Raw genomic sequence first — 25,659 nt, forward strand, 5'->3', positions numbered from 1 at the left:
TAAATCAGTTAATTTGGCAGCCTTTCCCGAGCAGAGGTCAACTGCTACTTCGTAGCACAGTGCACGTCAAGTTTGGCATCCCGATACATTTTATCCTCCCCATTACACTAAAATAAAAAATTTTAATTTATTTGTGCTTTTCTAAAAGAAATGAAAAAAAAAAAAGACCCCAGAGTTTTAATGTCATGTTTTTACATAATATCTATCCCATTTTTGATCATCTCTCTTCTTTATTATATCAATTCTTTTCTGACCATTAGGATTGAAACTGTGTTTGCACTAGACTTATGTGGAGCAAGAAACAAGGCTATTATAAAGTCTCAAATTCCAAGGTTGCAAAATATTTAAAAAAAAAAAAAAAGGAAATTATTGAAATGAGCTTTTTATGTACATATCTAACTTTGTAAGGCTGTTTTATAATAAGACAAATATAAGACAACATTTCACTTATTTTTCTACACAATGTTTTAATCTTTGGCAACTTTTAACAATTATGTAACAAAAATGAAGGGCACAAAATGACTAGGCACTTGAAGGTTTTTCATTTTACATCAGACAAAAAATCAATAGTGATGGTCACAAATGCAATAGGGTAAATACTAAACAATCTATAGAAAAAGAAACTTGCAGAATACTAACACCTAAATGTTTATTTCTGTTTCATCATTTTGAATTGTCATAGGACATTGCGTTTTGTTCCAATCAGGATAGATCAGTGATGCCCAAAGTACGGCCCGCGGCCAGAACCGGCCCGCGATGTGGTTGCATCCGGCCCACCGAAAAGTCGGCACAAAAAAGTAATAAATTCCCCCCCCCCCCTTCAAAAAAAGTTGAAAATATATCTTTACCTTTGTTAGGACCCTCACTTGTTTCTCTGATGGATTGGTACCATGACCTTTAAGGAGTATGAGTTTGTGAAATGGAACTCTGAATGTAGAATATACCCGGAAAAGTGAATGGATCTTTTTTTGTGGAACATGATAATAAGCCAACATAGTTTAATTGTAAAGAAAGTCTGGATGTTTAAAAAAACAACAACAAATACAGTGGCATTATAAAACAAATATGACGGCCTTCTTGGTTTGAGCCGCGTATAAAAGATTGGTTGTAACTACGCCTAGAGGTTTGACCAAAAAGAGACAAGAAAATAGTTGGTGGTAAAAGTAGCTACAATGCTGCTCTCATTTTAAGTAGAAATGAAGCACAATTTTTTAGACGCGTAAAAATGATAGACTTTAACTATCCCATTAATTAATGTAAGAACTAGATCCAATAGTTTCAAATGGATTCAGGTAAACTTTGATTTCATATTTTACCATTATGTTGATGTGGCCCGCAACACGTGTCGAAAGTTAAAATGGCCCGCAGGTCAAATTAGGTTGGGCATCACTGGGATAGATGTACTGATGCTACAGATTTGTTAAAACATTTTTGTGTTACTTTCAAATTAGAATTCTCCATTGACATATAAGATTTCTTATGACTTCATAAAAATACATTAGGAGCCTACCATACATAAATTAAAAGTCTCTATTAATCCAATCTGAAAACTTTATTGACACCAAAAATATCACAAGTTTTGGTTACACTCAAAACTAGGCAACTTACTTTCCTACATAATATATTGGTTATATGAACTTAGTTGACATAATGTAGACATAACACATTCACTCTGGTGGTATATTAAAAAATACAGTTAACCTCTGTTCAACTTCATTGTCTGGTGCCATCTGAAAATGTTGAAATAATTTGTTTTATTGGCTTATATTTTAAAATATCATTACATTGCTTAGACACCACCATTCAGTTAAAAAAAACTTTTCAAAAAGGTAAAAATTGATAATTATTTTGTGCCTACAGCATACAGAACGGAGTTATTAACAGCTAAAAGTTCTTAATTTTTAATGCTTGCCGAAAAATTATTTGATGTCTTAAGTATGTTTTTTAATGATACTTACCTCTATAAACTCATCCTCATGAATTTCACCCTGTCTTCGCAAACTTGGATGTTGCAGTGCTTTAAAAGTTAAGGCTAAGATGTGGTCATCACTAATGGTGTGCCCAAGAAAAACTTTATATAGCCTGTATAGCTCATCATGGGAAATGCAGTCAGTTTCATAAACATTAAAACAGTCAAATAAAACTGAAAAAAAATAATTCAGAAAACATATTGAAATATATAGGCTTCATGAAACAACAATTTTAAGTGATACCCCAGAAAGCAAGTTGCTACATCTCCTGGGGGAGAACAAAGCACAGTTTGGGAACTGCATTAGTTTCTATTCCTAAACACATAAATAGCTTGCCTTTTTTCTTCTCTTCAATGCTTGTGGATGGGCTCAAAAATGAACAGAAATTGAGAAACTCTTGAGGGTGCAGCTTGCCAGTTCTTGGGTTGGCAAAATCATGAATCAGTATTCCAATAAGTTTGTTTCCAACAAATTCTGGCATCGCTAAACAAACATATATTGGAATTCCATCCACTCCTTTGTCTGTTGGATCATAAGCTTGATATCTTTTCATAAGGGCTGCTTTTTGTTTGGGTGAAACTAAAAAGTAAACACAATTTTATTACTTAGAATACATTTTAAAAATTAAAAACATGTAAAAGTTTAATTCACCTAGAACATCTTCAACATAAAATTTCAAACCACATGCTAGTCGAATCATCAAAATTAAAAAAAAAGTTTTTTATTAGTCAAATCAAAAGAAAGATAGTGTTAAGAACTGAGAATATCACTACTATTGTTAAAAACTCAAAAACTTTGTGATATTAAAACGTTATGTTCAAAGTGACCATATCTGTATTTTTCTGAAGAAGGATGTAATATAGGGTATAGGTAAAAAGAAAACAGCCACATTATTTTCAAATTGTACTAGTCTTGTTTTATACTGATGTCATCATAATAAAACTTTTTGAAAGCCAGAAAGTTCTAGAGCAGGTAAAAACAGTTTCTATGAGTAAGTTGACATAACTGTTGAACCAGATTTAGACCAACTTCACCAAGGCTGCAAAGTCAACAGAAAAATTGAAAAGAAATAAACGGTTTTATTAAAAACTGCTTAAATTAGTCTAAAATTGATGCACATTTACCTGAATAGAACAATTGAAGGCCCCTACATATCTATAGCAACAAAGATGGCAGATAGAAATGATGCATGTTATAAATTGATAAATTATAGTCATGATTATTAATCTGTTGCTTGTAGTTCTCACTTTTGATTTTGTATATGCTCTTTTAAGATTTTTTGCTGAAGTGAGTGAGGAGGCATATATAGGGCTTGATTTCATGTCCCTGCTGGTAAGATTTATACTTTTTGCCTACACCCCATATAAACCTCTTCTTCAAAAATTTACCAGAATATGGTAACATTGCAAAAATGGTTTCAAGAAACATTTTTAAAACTTTCACAAAATTACAAAAAATAAGACTAAACACAGTGTCTTACATGCTGAGTAATTTCTTGGGCCTCTGCCATTCCTAGTATTTTGCTTTCTCGGTTGTAGACTTGACCTAGACTGCGGAGGCACATTTGAATTGCCCTGTACATTAAAATAAATCATTAAAATGTAGCTAAGATTAATAAATAAGGTCAACAAGAATTTTTTTTTTTACTTATGTTTTGTTAACAATTAAGGTGATTCGAATCTAGATTTTTTAAAAAAAATTACCCAATAAAATCATGGTAGATATTCTAAGCCTACATCCTAATCCTATCCAAATAGGCTATACCCGTACTCTAATAAGGCCTACATCTGGAGTAGGTAGATCTATGTACTTCAGGAGTATTATTATAGGGCCCCTATGACTATGTCCCCTCAATAATTTCAATTTTATCTGCCAACCACTAGACCTAGTTGGCAGATTAAATTGAAATATTCGGAGTCGTCCTCAAAATATTATTTGTCGATGTAGTCTAGATGATCATGCATTGGCAGCATGCATTGTGTCGCGGTTATTATATAGTAGGCCCTTAGGCCCTCAGACTCAAGAGTTACCGGTACACTATCTGATCTGATACTTTATTCCATTGCTATAAAAATGGTTACAACAATTGTCTACAATAACCGATCTAGCAGTTTTATCAGAAACAAATCTACAAAATTAAAATTCACCAGACCTACCATTACGAAAATAATTATGGTTATGCCGTTAATGTATATAGTATATACTACAGCTTGCCGTATGTTTACATTAGTTACTGAGAAAAGGAGGAAATAACTCCAATTAACAAATAGATAAGTGAGGAGATGTATTGTCTGTCCTTTTTTTTTTTTAAGGAACCCCCCACCCCCTTTTTTTTTTCCAAAAGAAATTATAATCATAGACTTGGGCATAGACTATATTACGATTATAACCTATTGCTAGTGGACAAATTCATCTTATAATTTGACGAACTAGATCTACATATGCCACTAAAATATTGATCTATGTTAAACTATACTAGATAAACATTCATGCACATTCGAAGACCCAAAAGCAATTCTGTTCAGGCATCAATATTAATCAGGTTAAGATATCTTCTAGACCAAAAATATATGCTTTAGGTAGCGTACGTTATAACCAATATTTATACCTACCTTTTATGTCCAGATTTTTCGGTTAAAAAAAAATACGGAGACAGATTTCTTAAAATCTGCCGCAATTGCAGCCATTGTGGCAGGAGGTCGGCACGAGCTCTCTTTAGTATATCATTGTCTTTAAGTTTTTCTTTAGGTTTTAAATATCTATGTCAGTCTTTGTGTTATCGGTAGCCGGACTGCCTGATGATCTCTAGGACAAACTCTGAGCATGTTGCTCGTCTTTTAAGGGAAAAAAATCTTTGAGCTGAACATACTGAAAGTGCTCAGTTTCTTGTGTGATGACAGACTCACTGATTCTACGCAGCTCACATCTTAACAGTACCAAAGTTCTAAAAGAACAACTAAATCTAGAATGCCAATAAAATGCTGTTTTCTAAATGGACCCCCTTACCCCCCCCCCCAAAAAAAAAAATCACATATTTTCCACACGGACTGATTAAAATCTTGCAAAGCAACATTTGGTAAAGTGGAAAATTGTTCTAGAACTTTCCAATCCTGCCCAATGTTTAAATCTCAAGTGCCTGGAACTTGGTATTAAGTTGGTATACATTTTAAAAAGAATAAAACATGTAGAAAATAAAAAAACAAACAAACAAACAACTCAATTGATGTAACAAAATTATTGTAGACTTTATTTGAAACTAATTGGACATAACGTTATAGACATTGTTTAGGTACATATCTCATCTAGTAGTCCAGATAGAAGGTTGTTAGCACATCTTTATGTATTGCATAGTAACTAAAGTAGAGAAACAAATGTACACAGACACAATTAGTCTAAGTATCCATTCATTAAGAATATCCCCAGACTGAATCTCTCTCTATATACAAATACTTATGGACACAAACACAAAGTTGTTCACCCCCCCCCCTCCCATAACACAAAGCAGTTATACTGATATAGTTTTCTCTCCCCAACTAAAATCTAAATTATAAAGAAAAATGAGTATAAAGATAAAGTATTCTAAAATTAATAATAACAAATATCTGAACCTATAAATGTTGGCTGAATGAATTAACCCAGCTCCACAGAAGTTTACTGATGATGTTATAAATTACACAGGTTCCTTCAAAAAAAGAAGATTATTACATTCTTTATATATTATGCTGGTCAGTCTTAGACACACCCAGTTATCTACGAAAATAATTATGGCTATGCCGTATTCTGTCTCAAGTAAGAAAACTTAATCCTCCTGTTGTAACAAAGTACAGAAACCAACAACAAAAAAATCTAGATTTACATTGCTAAAAACAGCTGGCATTTTTTTTTTTTGGTAACAATTCAGTTACTGCTAAACAACTACAGCACAAAGTTACAGCTGCTTTAGTTAGTGTTTGGAAATTATTTTTTTAAATTGAAAGACAACTCTCAATAAGGAGAGACTACATATAGCTTTTTTTTTTAAAGATCTTTTGAAAAGTGAAGAAAATAATAAATAAAAAACAAAATAGTGTTACAACCAAGACACAGTATTTGATTATAAGCTCACTGTTATTTGTTGATAGGGACTTGTTTAAAATAAAGATCTAAAAACAAAATGTGATGATGATGCATGGAATGGAATTAAGTCAACAAAGTTCAATTTAAACTATAAGCAAATGGAATTTTTAAAAAAGCCCAAATGTGGATTTTGATTGACTTGTCAATTATTTGTATTTGTACCTACCTAATTTTAATAATTACATTTCCTTTTAATTATTAATTTTTTTTTCTTTAGACATTTCAAAAGCAATAAACATTTGTCAATTTCCCATTTTCTCTAGAGCTATGTAAATTGTCATAATTTTGAAAATGATAGCACAATTTTAAATTTGATTTCTGTAACTGTAATAGATGCAGAGAATATATATGATACCAATTATTAAGTATCATGTCTGACCATCACAAAAAAGCTTTCGATTCAGTTGAATATTTTACTTACAAAAAAATGTAAAGAAGAAAAATTACAAGGTTATGACAATAAATAATTGAGAAATATTTCAATGAAATATTCAAAGTTTTCTTGTTAAATATAGGTAACAAACAACAATCACCTTGTGCAAAAGTTTGGTCCAATACATTAAGTATTACAATAAATAAACAATCATAAGCTTAACCTATTTGTTATAGTGATGTTTTGCAAATGGTATATCGGTACATATATTAGTAATAAGAACTTGTGACCAGATAAAAAGTCTAAAAAAAATATTATTAATTTGAAAAAAGAAATTTTATATAAAATAATTCAGAAAAACACTTATTCCATACTATCATCCATACAGACCTATCAATTATGACATGCTAATAAAGATATCTAAGTAAACCACAGAATATTCTTAAAAATATATTATTACAAATATGCACAATGCCTTTGAGCTTAATTTAAAACAGATATTCTCATTGAAATCCATTGAACAGATGATGTAAAGTTCACCTGCGTAGCAGCGAATGGTTATTAAACATCTGATGATTAAGTCAACAACAAAATTTCAGGGTAGAATAATTGGAGTTGAATGGGGGGAAATCCTACCCATTAAGAACTGAAATGGAGAGTTTCAGCTTAGAAGTTGACCACTTTATACTAGGAAAGCAAGCTCACCTTCCATCATTTAAATCACTATCACCTTTTAATTACTGGTATACTTGTTTACAAAAAGTTGACTCTAACAATCTAGATTAAAAATTGATACATAAAAACAGTTGATATTCATTAGGAACTATCACCTTTTAATTACTGGTATACTTGTTTACAAAAAGTTGACTCTAACAATCTAGATTAAAAATTGATACATAAAAACAGTTGTTATTCATTAGGAACTGAACATTGCATTGGGGAGCCAGCATTCTTCAAGCTCTTGGTTAACAAGCAGTATAGAGTCTAACATTAGTACTAGTGGATAATACCAGAGTGATTGATTTCTTCAAGGCAAAGACTAATAATAAAAAAAAAGATGAAGAGTTTGTTACAAACAAATAGAGCAAACCCATGTAGACCAGGCGTGCTCACACATAATCTTGCAAACATCTAAACTACATCCATGACATTAACCTCAATTTATCCAACATGAAACATTGTTACTAACAGACCTTGTAGGAGAAACATGGAGATCTTTGTCTACTACTTTTGTAATCTGTTTTGGAGTTGCATATAGCTTGAATCCCATACAGCTAATGAAAAGCTGTTTTTCTTCTTGTTAAAAAATTGTTTATACATAAGTGCATAGAATCGACATAATTTTAAAAACAAAAGGACACACTTTTAGTACCCATGGTACCAATGGACACATTCTAAATACATAAATATTATTGTGAAATTGGTGGGGGCAGTTGGTCGTTGTGCTGGCCACACAACACCCTTGTTAACTGTGAGCCACAGAAACAGATGACCTTTACATCATTTACCCAATAGACTGCATGGTCTAGAAGGTGAATTTATCATATATAGTACCGATTGTGATGTACATAAGTTAAAGACTGGGTAATACTAACACCCTTTTTCATGTTTTAAAAATGGTTTATATGTAGTGCATATCATGTGCATATCTAATTTTAAAATTAAGAGGGTATGCTATCAAAGGAATAAATTGTTGCTTTAACACCTACTTAGAGCACAAAAAAAGGCAAAAGGAATCTAACCATGGCAGATGGCAGCACAAAGAAATGAGTGGCTTTACCTTACAAAAGCAGTTAAAACACTACTAACTATTGAGGGCTATTAATTCCATAAGAAAAGCCACTAGTCTAGAAAATATAAACTTAACTTGGAATACTTCAATAGCGACAAAGCAGACTGAAACAGATTACTACTTCCTGTCACCAGGATCAAAAGTGAAATGTAACCCAAACATACCCCCCCCCCCCGTTTTTTTTTTCTATTTACATTCTCAGTAATCCAGGGCTAATAACAAAAGTATTTTTTAAACACATTTTTGTTTTGTTGCAAAATATTTTTGATTTTTAAATAATAAACATTTATAATTACATAAAGGAAGAAAAAAAAAACTATTGCCAGACATGAAAAACACATTCGAATGAATAATGCTGCTTGACTTTTTTTTTTGAGATACAATCTTGAGTACAATGATTAGAGAAACCAAAGAAGAAAACAAAAGAAACGAAAACCAAAAAATTTAAATAAAAACTGGCCAGATTTACATTAACAGCCTTGTGCTAATATAGTGTTGTTAAAATACATTTTAAATAATAGTAAACTGAAAATGACTATACAACCCAGACCATTTTTTTATACATATATGTATACATGTCATTATATGCCATCAATAAGAATATGTGTAATTTTAAAAGTTATAAAAAAAATTTAGTAAAATATTTGTCATTGAACCATAATATTCATTTTGACTCAATTTGTTTAAGTAGACATAGTTATATACATTTTGTACAAACTAACCAATGAATTTAATACTTTTGGTCTTTTGTTTTTTTTCTATGTGCATAGTAATTATGAAAAAGAAAATACAACTCATTCCTGTCTGCCACTTAGCAAGTTACTACTTTTCAAAAACACATCCTGAAATAACCTAATAGCTAGTTCACAAGAACACATACTGATTGCTATAACCTACATTTAATACTGTATTGCACATTAATTAAACTAAAATTATGTTTAAATTTACTGCCATGAAAACAGAAAAAAAACAGTCAAAAAGTTCCCCTTCCTCCAATATGTCAAAATAAACAAATATTTTATGTACAACTGTGAAAAACAAAACAAAACAAAAAAAAAAAAAAAAGAAAAATATGACCTACAGAAAAACAAAACATTCAGTTCTCAACTTGTAAACTACACATTATAATCAACATTTCCAAACTGTACATTCTCAAAATAGAAAAAGAAATAATTATTACCTCATTGTATTTAAATATTAAACCAAACTCGTTTAGACTGACTAACATGACAACAAAACAATTCTAATGTGATTGTGCGGAAAAAAAAAAATATAACAAAAAACCATAAAACTAACAAACAAAAATAAAACTAACATCAACATTGGACAATATGTTTAGCTGGTTGAATGACTTAAAACCTAAAGAGAGATTAATATCTAATTAGTTTATTCTGAGTAGGCAACATATGAAAATGTATACAGGTGAACTGGTTTAAATAGACCGCATTGTGTATCATTTTAGTGAGAAAGAAGCTTTGAACAAGAAATGTAACTAGACAGAAAAGTAAAACATTATTTTCACCATTCAATAAATATTCTGCATAGGATATTCCAGAACAACAGCATAAAGCCGGAGCTGAGACCAATTGGGCTGTACAATAATATCAACTAGTTAAGATTGCAACATTTGATGTTAATGACTCCATACTGCTTCGCTTTCAAATGAGACCAAGTCTGGCTTGAGCCATTTGCCCTCGAAGCTTGACAAGTTCAGCATACATATCTTTATCTAAAGTGAGATCAAAGAAAACAACATGATGTCATTGACCTCTTTTCATCTAAGTAAAAAATTTACTGAAAAAAAAAATTGAATCTTGTGTCTTCTTGTACCAGATATTAATTATTTTTTTTTAATCTTCAGATTACTTAAAGGACATCATTATATTTGACCAATGAAACCAGCCCTGTGGGCATAACATATGAAAAATTAAAAAAATGGTACTTAAAATGTGTTTACTTCTGTTGTATTTAACATATTGTAGATGCTCCTTTTGAAATTAGAGAATATAGAGCTAAAAAAAATGTTTTTCACCTGAGCATTTGACAAGACCTTGGACTATGTAGCGAACATATGAAAAAAAATCACACACAGCAGCTATCTGTTCAAAGAAAATAGAGAAATATCTGACTGACATTCAGGTCAAGGGAGCAGTAAAATCACTAAAATTTTGACAAAACTATCCAATAGTAATCCAATCTAGCTATGCCCTATTTGTTTTTTTTTTTTACAATGCACAAAAAAGCACAAAATTTTAAAACTTTTTTTTAGTTTCACAAAATTATAGTTTCACTTTCTTTATAAGAAAATTATTACCAATCAAGTAACATACAATAACAATTGGTTCAAAACCTACCCTATTACGTGCCATCTGGGAAATAGCGTACCATTCCTCATCTCCTTCAAACTTAATCTTGTAGTTACAAAGCTTGGATGTTTCAGACAGGCAGCATTTACTGCAGATAAATATTTGATAAAATGTCAATACTGAGTGATGCCCTTTTTTAAGCTAAATCAATAAATATAACTAACGTCTCAAATCATTGCAGATATATGTTCATAAACAAATTTTTACCTAATGTACATAAAGAATAACCCAAATCATATTTAATAAATATAATTACTCTAGAATAATCTAAGATGTACACTGAATTATAGTTGCTTATTAGTTTAAAATCTAAAGAAATAGAACCATGATTAGAATATCATATGAACAATTACAAATAATAACAAAGCTGTTAAATTTCTATTAAAAAAAGATTTATATGCAAATATATCTAATAATTTAAAATAATAATAATACACTTCCATATATATAAATCTTTGTTATTACTAATAAACAAAAATTCTGAATAAAAAACTAACTTGCTAACAAAGCTAATGCCTAAAATAAAACTTGCTGAAGCAAACTGATGTGTAGCTTATATCTAGCCCATTTAATTAACTTGCAGCACAAATATACATAAACATTATTTCCCCTGAAATGTACAAATCAATCAAGTTACCTACCGAGGATAAGAATGATCTCCAGGAATGGGTTCAATAGACAAGGAATTGTTTTTCACACTGTCTAGAAGTCTGCTAGCAAGCTAGAAGGCCCAACAATAACAACAACAACAAAATCATAAAATACATTTTTTTAAAAAGATTATAGAAAATGTCACAAACATTAAGGTAAAAAACTATTTTGAGATGATTATGCAAGATTCTAAATTATCATACTATTAACAAATATTTTGTAAAAATCCATAGTTTTTTAAATATACATTGACATTTACAATATATTTCTTAATTTATTAGAAACAGAACAGTTTTAGACTCAATTATAGTGTTTACTGAGAAAAGAGACAGGGTTACTGCAGTGATCAGACCCCATGATGACCTGCTAACTATAGTGAATAAATGCAAGCTCAAAATCTTATGGCCATATTACAAGATCTTCAGGGCTTGCAAAGACCTTCCTTCAGGAAACAGTACTAGGAAAAAGAAGAAAAGGCAGACAGAGAAAGCAATTGGAGGACAACATAAAAGAATGGATGGGCCTGCTATTTAAAGAGGCAAAAGACAGGGAGGAATGGAGAAAGACGGTCGACAAGTCTAGCTTGGTGCCCATACAGTCCAACAGACTAAGGGATAGGTAAAAGTATGGTGTTTAAAAAAAAGTTCTCTTAAGTTTTCAAAAAGTGATTATTTTATTTTGATTTAAACTATCTACAGCTTCTTAGGAGTACTCACTTTAACATTCTTGAAGTTCAGACAAGGTTGAATATCTTCTGCATGCACCCGGGTGAAAAAGTGGCCAGTTAATTCCATTGTAGGTTGAAGCCGCCATCTTGAAAATTCATCAAACACATTGGTATCAATCTAGGAAAATCAAGAAAAACAATATTACTTTCATAAAAGTTAAATATGTTTGCAAAAAACATTTATAACAGTTCCATAACTCTTGAGCCCAAAAGGTGAGATATATATTAAAAAAAAAAATAAACATTAAAGTTCTATAAGTTACACAGAGAGTGACATAAGACAAAGGTGATTAAAGACCAACTGAAGAGGTTTTTATCGAAATTGAGATAACTATTGATTATGATAGTAGATGATATCAAATATAGTTCCTAAAAATTTGAGTTAAAAGAAATACATATTTATACTAGAAAAAGTCATTTGAAAGTGTAAAAAAATTAACGAGATTTGAAATGGCTCTGTCATGGCCGAAAGCAGAAGTGACGTTATAGTATGGAAATCACGGAAAAATGTCGAGCTCAAGACTCTAGATCTAGCTGGACCGCCTAGAGGATTCTAGATCTTGTTTTTTGTTATTAAGACCAACTTAACGTAGACAATTTAGTCTTATTACTAGATTGTAACTAGATATATATATGGATTTAGATATCTAATAATAGATTTTTAGCTACATATATTTTTTTTTTACTAGTCTTAGTTTAGATGTAGATTCTAGATCTAAATTATTCTAAATCTAGTCGTAGATCTAAATCTAATTTAGTATAAATAAATTAAATAAATTACTATAAAAAATAAATACAAAAAACAATAGGAATGTAAAAATATAGTCTTATGACTTATATAGTGACTAGCCTATTATAGGCTATAGGGCTAGGTCACTTCACTAGTGGTCTGTAATATTAATATATAGATTCTATGTCCTGGGGAAGGTTCTGTCTAAATCTTTAGACACTTTAGTTGGTCTATAAAAGTCTATTCTTGTTTTGTAGTAGGGCCTACTACAAGATTTAGAAGACTATTATCACTTATAGTCACTATAGTGTCTATAGTAACAATAGTTTTTAGAAAGCATATAATTTTTACTTATCATTTAAGGAAGGTATAGATCTAGATTTATAAATTAATAAAATCTAGACTTACTAAACTCTTTCATCATTAGACTCCAAGAATTAAAAGAATTAAGATAGATCTACTAAAGACCTTTATAGTATATAATCTAGTTATATTCTAGTAAAGTAGCACTAGATTCCTCTAGGCTGATATTAATGTTCATATTATTTATTATTATTATAGCTTTTATATAGCGCTACTTTCATGCTTATAGCATGCTCAGAGCGCTTTGGTCCAATCTCATTTGTGGACCGGTGGGGGGGGGGGGGGGGGGGGGGGGGGGGAAGGGGGTATCTAGGAGTTGGTTTTCCATGCTGCCTTTAGGCGCTCAGTAAACGCTACTCCGCCCGAGTCTGGTGTCGAACCTCGAGCCCCCTTCTAGGTAGCCAAGACAAGTTCAAGCGCACTTAGCCTCTCGACCACGCTTCCCACCAATATTCATTTAATATTACTTAATTTTTCATTTATGTATCTATTATGTATCTATTACTAAATATATATATAAATTTATTTTATTTTATTTTATTGTAGAAACGTGACATTGGCTAAAAGATGACCTGACGCGTCCAACAGTGGATGGCTGCCTGATTGTGTGTTATGTCAGCTGGACTGTTATTTTATAAGACTGTTGAGCATCTTTTACTTACGAATCTAAAAGCTGATGCTATGACACTCAATGGCTTAGAAGAAATCCTGTCAGTTTTATATGGTTATGACAATAATCTTTAATAAATAAGTCTTATACAAGGACAGTAAAGATTATTATTATTATTATCATATTTTCAGTTGCTTTGTTTTAAGCTAAAGTTGTCTTAAATTTTTAGAATAAACAAATTATGTTACATTTTCTTTATAAATACTCAAAAGTGAAAAAATATTCTTTTGGATAAATTTCAACTTTGTGGGACATGCCCTTTATATTTAATGCAAACATAAAGTTATAAGGCATTATCTTCGATTCCGAAGATTAAGGATGAATGCAGCATTTCTCTTGATTACACGAACCCAGTTGCAACTTGTATATTTTGTCATATCTAATTCATTATACAGACAAACGAGTGGTTTCTTTGGCATATAGGAAAGCCTTTAAAAGAAACAGCTGAAAAGCTCTGACGAGCTTGCTAAAGACAGACGCAGACGACGAAAAAAAATTAAATTATTATAAATGCGGAATGCATAGTTTGTTTATATTTATAAATTAGTTAATGAAATGTAAATATTTCCAGTAAGACACTGTTTACAAAGATATTTTAAAGAAAATTTAGCACCCAAAAGTTATTTAGCCAGATAAATAATTTAATATTAGAACTTGAAATATTTAATAGCTTGAACCTAACTGATCAAATATATTACCTCAGCTGTTTCTGATCTTATTATCTTATTTAAATTAAAGTATTCTGATAATATTCTTAATAGTTATAATGTTTTTTGTTTGGACAATAAAGATTATTATTATTACTTTGAAAATATGTTAATATAAGAAAAAGTAAAAGTGAACTATTAGTTAGCAATTCTGCTTTATAACAGCATTAGGAAAAACAAATTGAGCTCTTCATTGCTATCAGCTTTTCATTGAGCTAACTGCTTCCAATATGGGGATTACTCTTAAATTTTTAAATCATATAAGTTAAGGAAGCTGAATTTGTACTTAGTGTGCAAGTAACTATTAAGCTTTGACTTGTTTCTCCCCACCCCATCTCTACACACAATTAAACATTATCATTCCAAGGGCATTTGAATAAGTGAATTCCATTAGTCAAGGAGCTGTTTCTGCAACCATAGTTTCTAGCATATAGATCTATTTTACTATCATCGTTATCAGAATGAAAAATACCGGTAATTGAAAGGATTGGTGATAACAAAACAATAGCAGGTGTACTGCATGATATGGTGGACAGAAACACTGTGTTGTGGTCAAATACTAGATACGCATGAATGGATCTAAGTTAAACCGGCTTGCTAATTGTGATTAGCTTACACTCATAGTCATACAAAACCACACGTGGACTGTAACAAGAGGTATAGTAGACTGATCCACGTTGTACGGTGGACTAAAACTAGATACTAGTACGCTTGATTGGATCTAGGCTTATCCAGCGAACATTAATTCGCTTACCTCTAAATTTAGTAGCATGACCTAGTTTCCATACTATGACGTCACGGACCAGTGTAGTGAGGGAGAAAGACATCTTGAATGGCTACGAGACTAAGACTTTTTAGTGTCCCTAAAACCCACATTAAAACGCTAATATCTCATTAACGGCTGAAAAGTTATAGAAAATATTTTGCATACACGTTTTTTTAAGCATTATATTACAGAAAACAAGTATTAAAACGGTTTCTGTGATTGACCCCAAAACCTCTTCAGTTGGTCTTTAAGGTTTAAAACAATTTGAAACATAACTCATGCCCCACATGATATGACCTTCCACTCAACCATATGTATAAGAATTAAATAATATTAACGATAAACATTGATTAAAAAAATGTAACTGCAAGAAGAAAATACTGTTGAATGTCTGTATGTTGCCAGAGAAATGTGACAGGATGTTTTGCTACACATTGGCTATTGGGAGCTTTGAGTTCCTACGAAGTATGGTAAGCAATGTTGAGGTGATAATTACAAAATGAAAAATTAATCATTTCCCCTACTAGAACATTCAGCAACTATTGATTTTGAATTAAGTATGGAAAAATATAAATAGAAGAGAAGCTTGTTTCAAGGGCTCTAATCAGTTTGTTAAGACTACAAGTTTGAAGCTTCATGTTGAGTCTACTTCTTTAATCCTGACTTTGAATTCTATTGAACTACTTGAAAAATTAAATAACTTTTTTTTGACAAGAGAAATTCTGTTGGTTCAACATCTATCACTGGCATACAATATTTGGACATCAGATTTAAGGTCGGAAAATTCAAAGACATATTTACCACTCAATATGATTGTTCTCTATGAGTAGAAAATAAAGTTTATTTTAAACTCTAGGAGGTGCAGTGGTTCAGCAGTGCTTGGCTTCTGAACTGGAGATTTCCAGCCTTGAATCCTGGTGAAGACTGGCATTTTGAATTTAATGATCCGTAGGACCTATTTGATGCCACCCAGCTCTAACATTAGTAGGGGAAAAGTAAAGGCAGTTGGTTGTTAAGCACTAGAGTCGTTGCCTCAATTTGTAGAAAACTAGAGTTGCAGGCAAATGCAGATTTTGGGTTGTTTTTTGCTTACACACACACTGCTAGTTTTAAATTAACTATTTATACCTTTACAAACTCTGACCCAAGAGAGCGATATTAAAGCTATTTTTAGGTGTTTTTGTATCTGCAGAATGTTGGAATGGATTTTTAAGATTTAAAAAAAAATTAAGTTGCTTTTTTTTTTTGCTAGCCTACCAAAAATGGAACATATTTAGGATAATTTGTAGGCTTTAGTTAATTGTGATTTTAATGGGAATATTAATGTTTCAGCTGTAGAATAAGGAAATAATGATTGGGGCAAGTGATTTAGAGCCATTTAAGACTGATAGTAGTGAAAATGAATTTAAAAAATTGATGCTAGAGCCAGTACTGATTATGTTAGATCTAGTCAAAGTGGAGATTGGAAGGCAACCAACTCTGACATGATATTTTAATGTTTTTGAGCTCTGTAGGCCTTTTTATGACTTGAAACAGGATGCTAATCCCTAGGAAATATTTTTCTATATTATAAAAAGTGACAAGTCACATGACCAAAATAACAAGCTGATTTACTCTCTCTTAACAAATAATAATTTCATTAGCACTGAGTGTATAAAACCAGGGACACACTATACCACTCTTGAACTTAGTTACCTCCTTCAGGTGTGCATGATGTTGGCTGGCTTCAGCCAGTTCCCTAGACTCTTTTGTAAACTGGTGATGACTTGTGGAGCGCCTGTGTGTCTTCCAAAATGGTTTTCCTCCTTTCTCTTTTTTTGGGGAGTCTATTTGTGGATGAAGGTGCCTGTTAGGGCTGCTGGGCGTGGACGTTAAAACTAAATCTTTCAGAGCAGCCACTTCAGCAGATAAAACTTCAATCTGATTCATTAGAAAAAAAAACAACAAAATTTAAAACTGAGCACATTTTTTCTCTACCATAGCATTTATTTCAATATTCATAGCAACATAAGTAAGATAAAAACAACAACCAATGTTGTATTGCAAATATAAATGTATAAAAAAAAAACCTACTTGACATTTTCTCAGAAAAAACAATTAAAAAAAAAGACTAATAGTTTTTCCTTTTACCAACTTACAATACACTACAAATGAGTAAAAGTGAAGACCCCAAATAAAACAAACAATATTTGATTTCTACAATGCTATCTGTATTTTTAGATCATGTAAAAATCTTCTGAACATGAGCAAGAAATGAAGTTCGTAGTGTCAAAAATGTACCTTGGCATTAGCTTCTTGTAATTGTTTTTTGGCTTGTTGCTCACTCAAAGCTGCAGCATTTAACTGTGAATTGACTTCCTGGACATCAGTAAAAAAACACAAGTTTTCAAATGTTTTTAAACATAAACTGTCACAGTGTCTTACATTGCTATTCATAAAGTTACAAGGTATATTTTGAAAGGAACATACAAAGCATAACATCTGACATTTAAAATTCAGTGTGTGTTCCAACAAACCTGCCAGTTGCCTCTTAATTGGTCTGTAAAGCACTTCTGTCATTAGTAGTCACATTTAAAACAAAAGCATTTAAAAGTTGCACCACTAATAATACAAGCTGTAATGTTTCAATTTTAAGATGTGTTTTCAAGCTCTTGCTGTAACTATCTAAACATGTTAAAGGGAAACTCCAATGGTTTTTCAAATTCAAGTTATTGATATATTTAAATTTCATGTAAAAAGTTGTAATAGTAAGCATTTTACCTTTCTTATTTAAATGCTTAGAAACATTTATATTTAATAAATTAGACACTAAATTTTTGAATCTTAAAAAAAAACAGGGTTCTTAAATATTATGTTTTTAGGTTAGGCATATGTCACTTCCCTCAATACTGACAGCAAATATAAAGCTAACCAATCCCATCAGTTCATTCTTACAGAAGCTGTTAGGCATAGTGACAGCCTAGTCCATAGCTACGGTACATTTACACATACATAGATCTAAAAGCATTAGGATAACGAACTTGAGAAAAAAAGTAACATTTTCATCTACACCCCTCCTATTCCAAAAACTAAATAGATCATGTGTCTGCCTGATTCTAACAAACTGGTCAGTGTAAGGCCAGCCTAGGTTAAGTGGAGTCTGTCATCAAGTAATGACAAGTCAACCATGCGATAGTGCTTGTAAGTTGAGCGGTCAGACGAGAAAATACATAGTGCAATGGTTAGTCAAACATGTAGAGCTACACATTTTTTTTATTTGTTTACAAGATCTACATCTAACTGAATAGACCTAGATCTATTTCTGTAACGAGATTGTAAAATTTATTGTATGGTTTTCCGTTATACAGTAAGTCTATAGACTCAAATTAATAGGTTTGTGTGGCGTCACATAGAAACCTGTGAAAATGTGACCGTTTTAGATGTGCAGAAAAATTACGTCAGAAAGACATCAATTACTAAGTTATTATTGAAAATAAAATAAAAAGAATAATATATTCATTTTCTGTAAATCAAAACACATATTATATCAAAAATTGTCAAAACCATCAGTTTCTTTTTAACAAAAAGCAATTAAGTTTGTAGATACCTCAAACAACGATGCTGTGAAATCACTAACTTCCTTCATTAATCTCTCTCTGATCCCTTTCAATTCATCCACTTCCTCATCCTTCTGTTCTAATGCCTGGAAATATTTGCCAATGTAGACATTCACTGGGTAGTAAAATCTAAACAGCTAGTGATTTATAACACACATGCAGGCATTACTATTACAGCTTGTCCAAGAACTGGCCTTGTAAATAAATTGTATTTTGGGAAGATTTAAAAAAAAATAAATCTAATTATTAATTTATTGTATTTAGTTATACAGCTAGATTTTTTCTCCTGAGTATGACTTTCTCATTTGTTCTTCCCCTATTTTTTCTGTTTATGTCTTCATAATTATTTCTCTTTTAGCTCAAAATAAACTTGTCAGTTGAAAATAAATCATGAAACACTCTTAAATATAGAAATTTTAATTTAACCCCAAAATATTTTAAATTTATTCAAAGGTTTGAAAAACAAAAAAAAACATACTTTAATTTAAAAACAATATTTGGGCTCATCATTGATCTTTTTATAGTTTACTGTTGGTGTGCTTGAAAGGAACGTATATTGATAAAATGAAAGGAGACCAAATTCTAGTTATCTTATAGTTTTTAATTGCATCTATTTCATAATTATACTATCAATAACAATAACACTTATAAACAAAGATTGTCAAAAAAAAAAAAAAAGCAGTTTGTTTGCATCATAACCTTTTGGCATTAATTCAGATATTACATGGTGATAAATTATAAAATAATCAAGATGTTCCACTAAGAGTTTAAAATTTAATAACAATAAATTAATTTTCATTTGACTTTTAACATGTATTACATTTGCAATGATGCCACGTGTATTTAGTTTTGTGTAAATACAATGTCATTCTTGTAGCTGAATAGTAAACCCTTGATCTAAGTATAAATAAATTATAATCAGTTTAATAGCTCTTACCTTCTGGGCTTTCATCAGCTCTTCCTCAAGCCTGGCGTAACCTATCTCTTTCACGTGTGCAAGTGACAATCTTCTTTCTGTTGCACTCGGCAAAATAACTTCAGACTGAGCCTGTCGGAATGGATAGCGCTGATAGTGTTTGTGTATGTCAGGATTACTGGTCTCTGTAGGACTAGGACATATAATAGAACACCGATGAATAGATATTTTAAAGACAGAAAAACAAATGTAACAATAATATCCTTTAAAAAGAAGCTAGTACAGTCTAATCTGCTGACCATATCTGGATGTAATTGTCTTGAGTTGATACTAATAACCATTAACTGGATTTATCTGTATAAATAAATAATTGGATTTGTTCTGGATTTGATCCAAACAAACGGATAGTCTGAACAAGTAGCTGTTTTGATTAACCCAGTTAGACTGTATAATTAAGACTAGATCTATATTTAGACATTATAATTAGCCAAAAAACAACACAGGAAGTTAAAACAATTGTTCTCACACAGTTTCATTATAAAATAAATATAAGTTTTTACAAAGCTTATATCAACTCACTCACTCTGTCTATCAGTATCTGTCTGCCTATAAGGATTAAGCTGAAATTTTGCACAATTATTTCTTTTGCCTGACAACACAATAATCAGTTTAAAAAAAACAACAACAAAGAAACAATTCTACTTTAGTTAATTAAGTAATTGTAATTAATTATTTTGTTATCTTGAACAAGGTTATAGGTTGCCCCTTTAAAGTAAGTTTAAAACAAACAATACATAACTATACAATCTTCTATAGTCATAACTACCTCACTAGCATTCTGGTCGTTCCTTTTTTTTCTTCTTCTAAATGCTTTTAAAAACTAATTACAGTAAAATTCACCAAGAAATCTCTTCCCCCCCCCCCTCCCATTTTCCCAACTGGCCGAGATAAGTGATAGAATCATCATGTATTGAGAAAGCTAACAGTATGAAATTGCATTTAACAATTGGTCTAGATCTATTACAAATTTAATTAAAATACTGATCCAAACTAATTGATACAATTACACTTCGTATAAGCTTTGTTTTTTAAATAAAAATATTTGTTATGTTTTTCCTCTTAATGTATTGTATCTACAGATGAGAATAACTTTGTAAACAAATTATTTTATCAAGTCCATTAAAAAGAAAAAAAAATGCACTTTTACATTCTGTACTCATTAACTCATTGAGTGCGGTGTTTTTTTTTTCTAAAAAAAAAATGCTACTTTTTTGGAAAAAAAAAAAGAAAATGTTCCAAACATGCCTAAAACAAAAAATTATTATTCAAGTACCAATGAAGCTATAGTAACATATTTGGTATCAAAGTAAAGGTAAATGAATGGAGAATGTGAAAATGTAAACATCTTTTGATTTAAATATAAGATACAAATTATAATCTAAATAATATGACCCTCAAAAAAAAAAATGGATGCCAGCTTTAGAACTTCTGAGACCTAAATATAGATTTTAATCTTTGCATTACTGTTGAAACATCATATTAGACTATTGACATCTTTTTCAAAAAGAAATGTGATGTCATAGAAGTATAAATAAAACAATAATAAAGCTTCTTCAGTAGTAAACATTGTGGGTGTGTCTTGGACAAGCATAGCCATGATGTTGTAGATTTTTACAGATAAACAATACTAAAAAAAAAAAAGAAAATGGGCAAAAAATGCCCACAGTGGATGATTATTTGATGTAGATCTACCATTTCCTTTCTTTTTATTTATCATAAGCTTAGATCTAGAGATATATCTAGATCTAGAGTCTACATCTAGAGATAAAAGCTTAGATCTAGTCAATCTCGATCCACACTCTACACCTAGCCTACTGACAATAATAGATTTAGATCTAAATACTAATAATATAGATATAAATACGCTAAATTAAGACTTACCTGGATTTAATCTCTATAGCTTATCTAGATCAAATTCTTCATTATTACTATTTATTTGTGATAAATTTTATAATAATTATAAGGTTTCTTCAGTAGTAAACATCGTGGGTGTGTCTAAGACTAGCGTAGTCATGGTGACGTTTTTTTTACATCATAAAAAAAGTAAAAATAAATGTCTAAATAAAGCCAAAAGCTTCTAATTTCTATGTAAACAAAGGATGAAGAACTCTTTTATAAAGTAAAAATAGTTCCACTGTTGTTAGTTAAAAAGTTTAATTTAAAAATGCAATAGACGTTCTGTGCGTTTAGGGGCAGTCAGACCGTCTATGGGATAGACGCTCCGCACTCATTGAGTTAAGACTTCAGAAAAAAAAAAAAAAATCACACAGCTTAAATTTGTATCAGTAGGTCACACATTTTTCCTTATTTTCATCACACACACATTCAAGTTTTTTTAATCATCTGTACTACTTTTCTACTATTTAAAACAGTAACAGCATTGTTTTGGTCAGTTTATATTCGGCTTTTCTTAGAGTTACAAATAGGCAAGGGTGACATTTGACAATTAGGTTGTTATCAGATGTGACATACAGAGGGCATTACCTTATATTGTTTTGCTGTCCAGGAAAAGAATGAGATTCACCATTGACTAAATCTGTCCCACTTTTGTGGAACTGAGCCAAAGATCCTGAGCTACTTGGACTGGAGCTTGCAGTGGTCTGGCTGTTTGTTGAATCAGTAATGTCAATATCTTCTGAGTGACCACTGGACATATAGTTAGCTCTCCTCTGCCAGACGTCATTTGGCCTGGGCTCATGACGCATGACAACACTGACTCCTTGAGAATTATTTTTAGAAACAGGGACAGCCTGCACTCCATTAGGGCATACTTTTTGAGCACTGCGGCCTGTGACTGCATCATTGGAAATTTTACTGGTAAACTTTCCATGTGACTTAGGTGCAGAATTGCTCCGTCCAATATTAATTCTGAAAACAAAAAAAGAACACATATAAACATCAACAATATTAATGCTATCAAATAAAATACAGAAAATCATGAAGAAAATGGTGCCAGAAAAATGCCAAATCTAAAATAAGATTTAAGTGAAATATTCATAAATAAATACATTTTCATTTTAGATAGAACTTAAACTTTAGAAGCATTTTTAGCCACTAAATTTCTTTAATAATAAAAGTTTTGCAATATCACCACAAAATATTTACAAAAAAAGAGGCTAAATTTAAAAATCTAAGAACACTAAAAATAAAGATGTCTCCCCAAAACAAACATTTAACACACAAAGCTTTTAAAAATGTCTAACCTGCCAGGCTGACTGGTACTTAGGTCAGTATCACTTGTTTTATTACTATGCATTCCTTGATGCTGTACATTTGGGGACGTGGGATGGCTTTCAGACATGTTTTTTGGGGTATGAAATAAATATGCAAGACTTACTTCCCTTGCTCTAAAAAAAAAGGGGAAAAAAAAAGTAATTATCATGAGAAATTGTTTTGCAGTCATGTTAGTAGAAACAAATGTAAATATAATACCAGGAAGGTTTAAAAAAAAAATGTAGAAAGATTTTTTTCTAGCAAAAGAAATAAATGGAAAAGTGGTTTTGAAGCAGGTGACCCCATCACGTTGTCACAGCATTGTACAGTGTTCACTAAGAATACAGTGTTCACTAAGAATACTTAATTTTCATGTTTCAAGTGGAAGTCAAAGTCTGGTTCAAGTAACGGTCTAGCCTCAATTTGGAACTGTGGATCTTGTGTTTTCTTCATGCAGTTCCTCCTGCCAGTGAATCACCACTGCTGTGTCATCTGCAAATAGCACATATCTTTTACTTGGGTGGTTCTAATTTTTGTTGTTGTCCTCAGTTTGGCAATATTCACAGATTGGCTTAATGGTGTTAGTCCTGTTTCAGGAGTTCTGGGGGAAGAATGCCTCTACTTAAACTTAAGATCCTCCTGTGACAAGGCAACATCTAAACCTCTTCCCACCTGGAGTCCACTGCTCTGAGTGTCGCATTAAGTTATATGAGAACATCTTGGTACATCATGGTAGGCATCCACATCATTTGCTATGAAGCTGCCTAGGTATGTGAACTTATCCATCTCTTCAGGCTGTGACTTACCAAGTCTGACGGAGCACCCTTTTGCTTATATCCCATTTGAACAATTTTAGTTTTATACATGTTTATGCGGAGGCAATTTTGGGTGCCAATCTATCTAGGCTATCCATCATTTCTTGTATGCATTCCAACAGTTGGAAGTCTTGAATATGGATCGGTCAGCTATCCATTTGGAAACAATGAAGCTACAAATCTTAGAACTGAAAAAGAGAAACTCATTGATTTAAAAAATGATGTAATTCTTAAGTCCAATTTTGCGAGAAGCAGGAGGAGCAGTTTTGGATTTCAATCAACAAGTTATATCCTGCAATCAGTTTATATCTTCATGGTTTTGTGAATTTGGATTTTCAGTACTGATTGAAATCAAGTCTAAGAAAAGAGAGAGACTTCTTACAATAGACGATGAATTGCGAGTTTGTCTATCAACTTTGGAGTCTCGATTAGATCACATTTTCTCTCAAAAACAGACACACCTTTCACATTGAATGTAATACTTAAAAACAGGTCAAGAAATAATTTTTCATTTTATTATAAAACAACTGTTGCTCTTCGTGGTGTGCAGCAAAATTTTTTTAGTTTATTTACTGTGCTGGCAGACAAAAAAGTTTGAGAAACACTGGTCTAGACTATTAATATTAAATTTTAAATATAATTATACTATTATTATTAGAATAGATGAATAGAATAATAGATCTAGCATTCTACTTCTAGCTAGATCTATTTAATTTTAATATTATTAATAATAATTATATAATAATAATATATACTATAATATAGTACTAATTATCATCTATAATTCTATATTATATTATATATATAGTAGGCTATATCATTTTTTTATACTATTGTCTAGATATATTATTTATATACTATATTAGATAGATTAGATATAGCATAGGATTATAAAATAATTATATCTGATGATTATAGCTGCTCAATTATACTTTTAGACTTTAGAGTGACATTATAGTCAACATACAGTCATGCACATAAAATCATAATAGAATGATTATAGATTATGATTAAGACTAAATTTGATTAAGATGCATTGTCATACATTCATAATATTTATAATATTATTAATATCATATATTGAATAATATATTGATATATGAGATATTTTATGAAATCATTTGAAGTCGTCCTGAACGGTCATGTAACTATAAGTTAGTATAAGTACTAGATCTTTAAGTATATTACTATATATATCGTATATCTAGCAATCTAGTCATTCTAGATCTATATACTATAGTTAAGACTATAGTAAGTTGAGTATATATAACTAAGCACTAATAAGTAGTAATTAGTAGTATAACTAGTTACTAGTATTATTACTAGTAATAACTAAATAAGTAGATCCAGATCTAGTATAATATATAGATCTAATAAGTCGACTTTTACTTTAGAAGTCGTCATAGTCATAGATCATTAGACATTAGATGATAGATGAATGATGATAATAAAAAAAATAATGCTAAATAAATAAATGAAATTAAAAACACTTTGTATAGATCTACATCTATTTAATTTATTATTTTAATCATCACATTTTTGCAAGTTGTTCATTAGATTTAGACATTTTACTATTTTAGACCTACTTAGGCTACTAGATTTGTACTTCAATAGAGTCTACTGTCAGCTGATAAAATGTGTTAACGCCATGTTGATCATGCACTGGTTTAGTGTTTATTTTTGTGCGCATGCCCTTCCATCGGAATGTTAGGTCTGTAGATCTACTGTGTGTAAAGGGGAGGGTACAAATGTTGAAGCTCACACATTTTGTACTTCCTCAAACAAAAGAACATAAACATCCGAAAATAATATCATGTGACATACATTT

The 25,659-nt window shown here is 30.9% G+C and overlaps 2 protein-coding genes and 1 long non-coding RNA gene across 4 annotated transcripts; 1 reads left to right on the plus strand and 2 right to left on the minus strand.

Annotated features, from left to right (window-relative positions):
* Nucleotides 1–447: 447 nt before the first annotated feature.
* LOC106052659 (uncharacterized) lies at nt 448–4,211 on the minus strand. The gene is made up of 5 exons (XM_013208088.2): nt 4,127–4,211; nt 3,451–3,544; nt 2,307–2,549; nt 1,959–2,143; nt 448–1,730 (listed from the first exon to the last, which is right to left on the minus strand). The coding sequence occupies exons 1-5, from the start codon at nt 4,127–4,129 to the stop codon at nt 1,668–1,670; spliced, it is 588 nt and encodes a 195-aa protein (XP_013063542.2). The 5' UTR covers nt 4,130–4,211; the 3' UTR covers nt 448–1,667.
* Nucleotides 4,212–5,196: 985 nt separating this feature from the next.
* On the minus strand, nt 5,197–25,577 carry LOC106052658 (guanine nucleotide exchange factor for Rab-3A-like). 2 transcript variants are annotated; one of them, XR_008778305.1, is made up of 13 exons: nt 25,418–25,577; nt 23,007–23,150; nt 22,288–22,671; nt 19,765–19,936; nt 18,818–18,913; nt 17,512–17,589; nt 16,927–17,151; nt 11,985–12,113; nt 11,259–11,338; nt 10,606–10,705; nt 10,284–10,350; nt 7,290–9,980; nt 5,197–7,189 (listed from the first exon to the last, which is right to left on the minus strand). XR_008778305.1 is itself a non-coding variant. In XM_056031538.1 (12 exons), the coding sequence occupies exons 2-12, from the start codon at nt 23,102–23,104 to the stop codon at nt 9,910–9,912; spliced, it is 1,500 nt and encodes a 499-aa protein (XP_055887513.1). In that variant the 5' UTR covers nt 23,105–23,150; nt 25,418–25,577; the 3' UTR covers nt 5,197–9,909. The 2 variants fall into 2 exon arrangements, 1 of the variants encoding a protein (XP_055887513.1); XM_056031538.1 differs by having other exon boundaries at nt 5,197–9,980.
* LOC129926602 (uncharacterized) lies at nt 12,360–13,877 on the plus strand. The gene is made up of 2 exons (XR_008778306.1): nt 12,360–12,612; nt 13,635–13,877. It is a non-coding gene; the product is annotated as an uncharacterized LOC129926602 (long non-coding RNA).
* Nucleotides 25,578–25,659: the final 82 nt, after the last annotated feature.

This window comes from Biomphalaria glabrata, chromosome 6, assembly GCF_947242115.1.
Source record: "Biomphalaria glabrata chromosome 6, xgBioGlab47.1, whole genome shotgun sequence".
Classification (NCBI taxonomy): Eukaryota; Metazoa; Mollusca; class Gastropoda; family Planorbidae; genus Biomphalaria; species Biomphalaria glabrata.

Bases quoted from the DNA above. Each gene is read 5' to 3' on its own strand.
- LOC106052658 (XM_056031538.1), bottom strand. From the start codon at position 23,104: ATGTCTGAAAGCCATCCCACGTCCCCAAATGTACAGCATCAAGGAATG. The intron at 11,339-11,984 runs GTGAGTACTCCT...TGGGCCTTCTAG, and splicing joins TGAACTTCAAGAATGTTAAA to CTTGCTAGCAGACTTCTAGA. The intron at 9,981-10,283 runs GTGAAAAACATT...ATCTCACTTTAG, and splicing joins AGGTCTTGTCAAATGCTCAG to ATAAAGATATGTATGCTGAA.
- LOC106052659 (XM_013208088.2), bottom strand. The intron at 2,550-3,450 runs GTAAGACACTGT...TTTACTTTTTAG, and splicing joins CCCAAGAAATTACTCAGCAT to TTTCACCCAAACAAAAAGCA. The intron at 1,731-1,958 runs GTAAGTATCATT...CAACATTTTCAG, and splicing joins ATGAGGATGAGTTTATAGAG to ATGGCACCAGACAATGAAGT.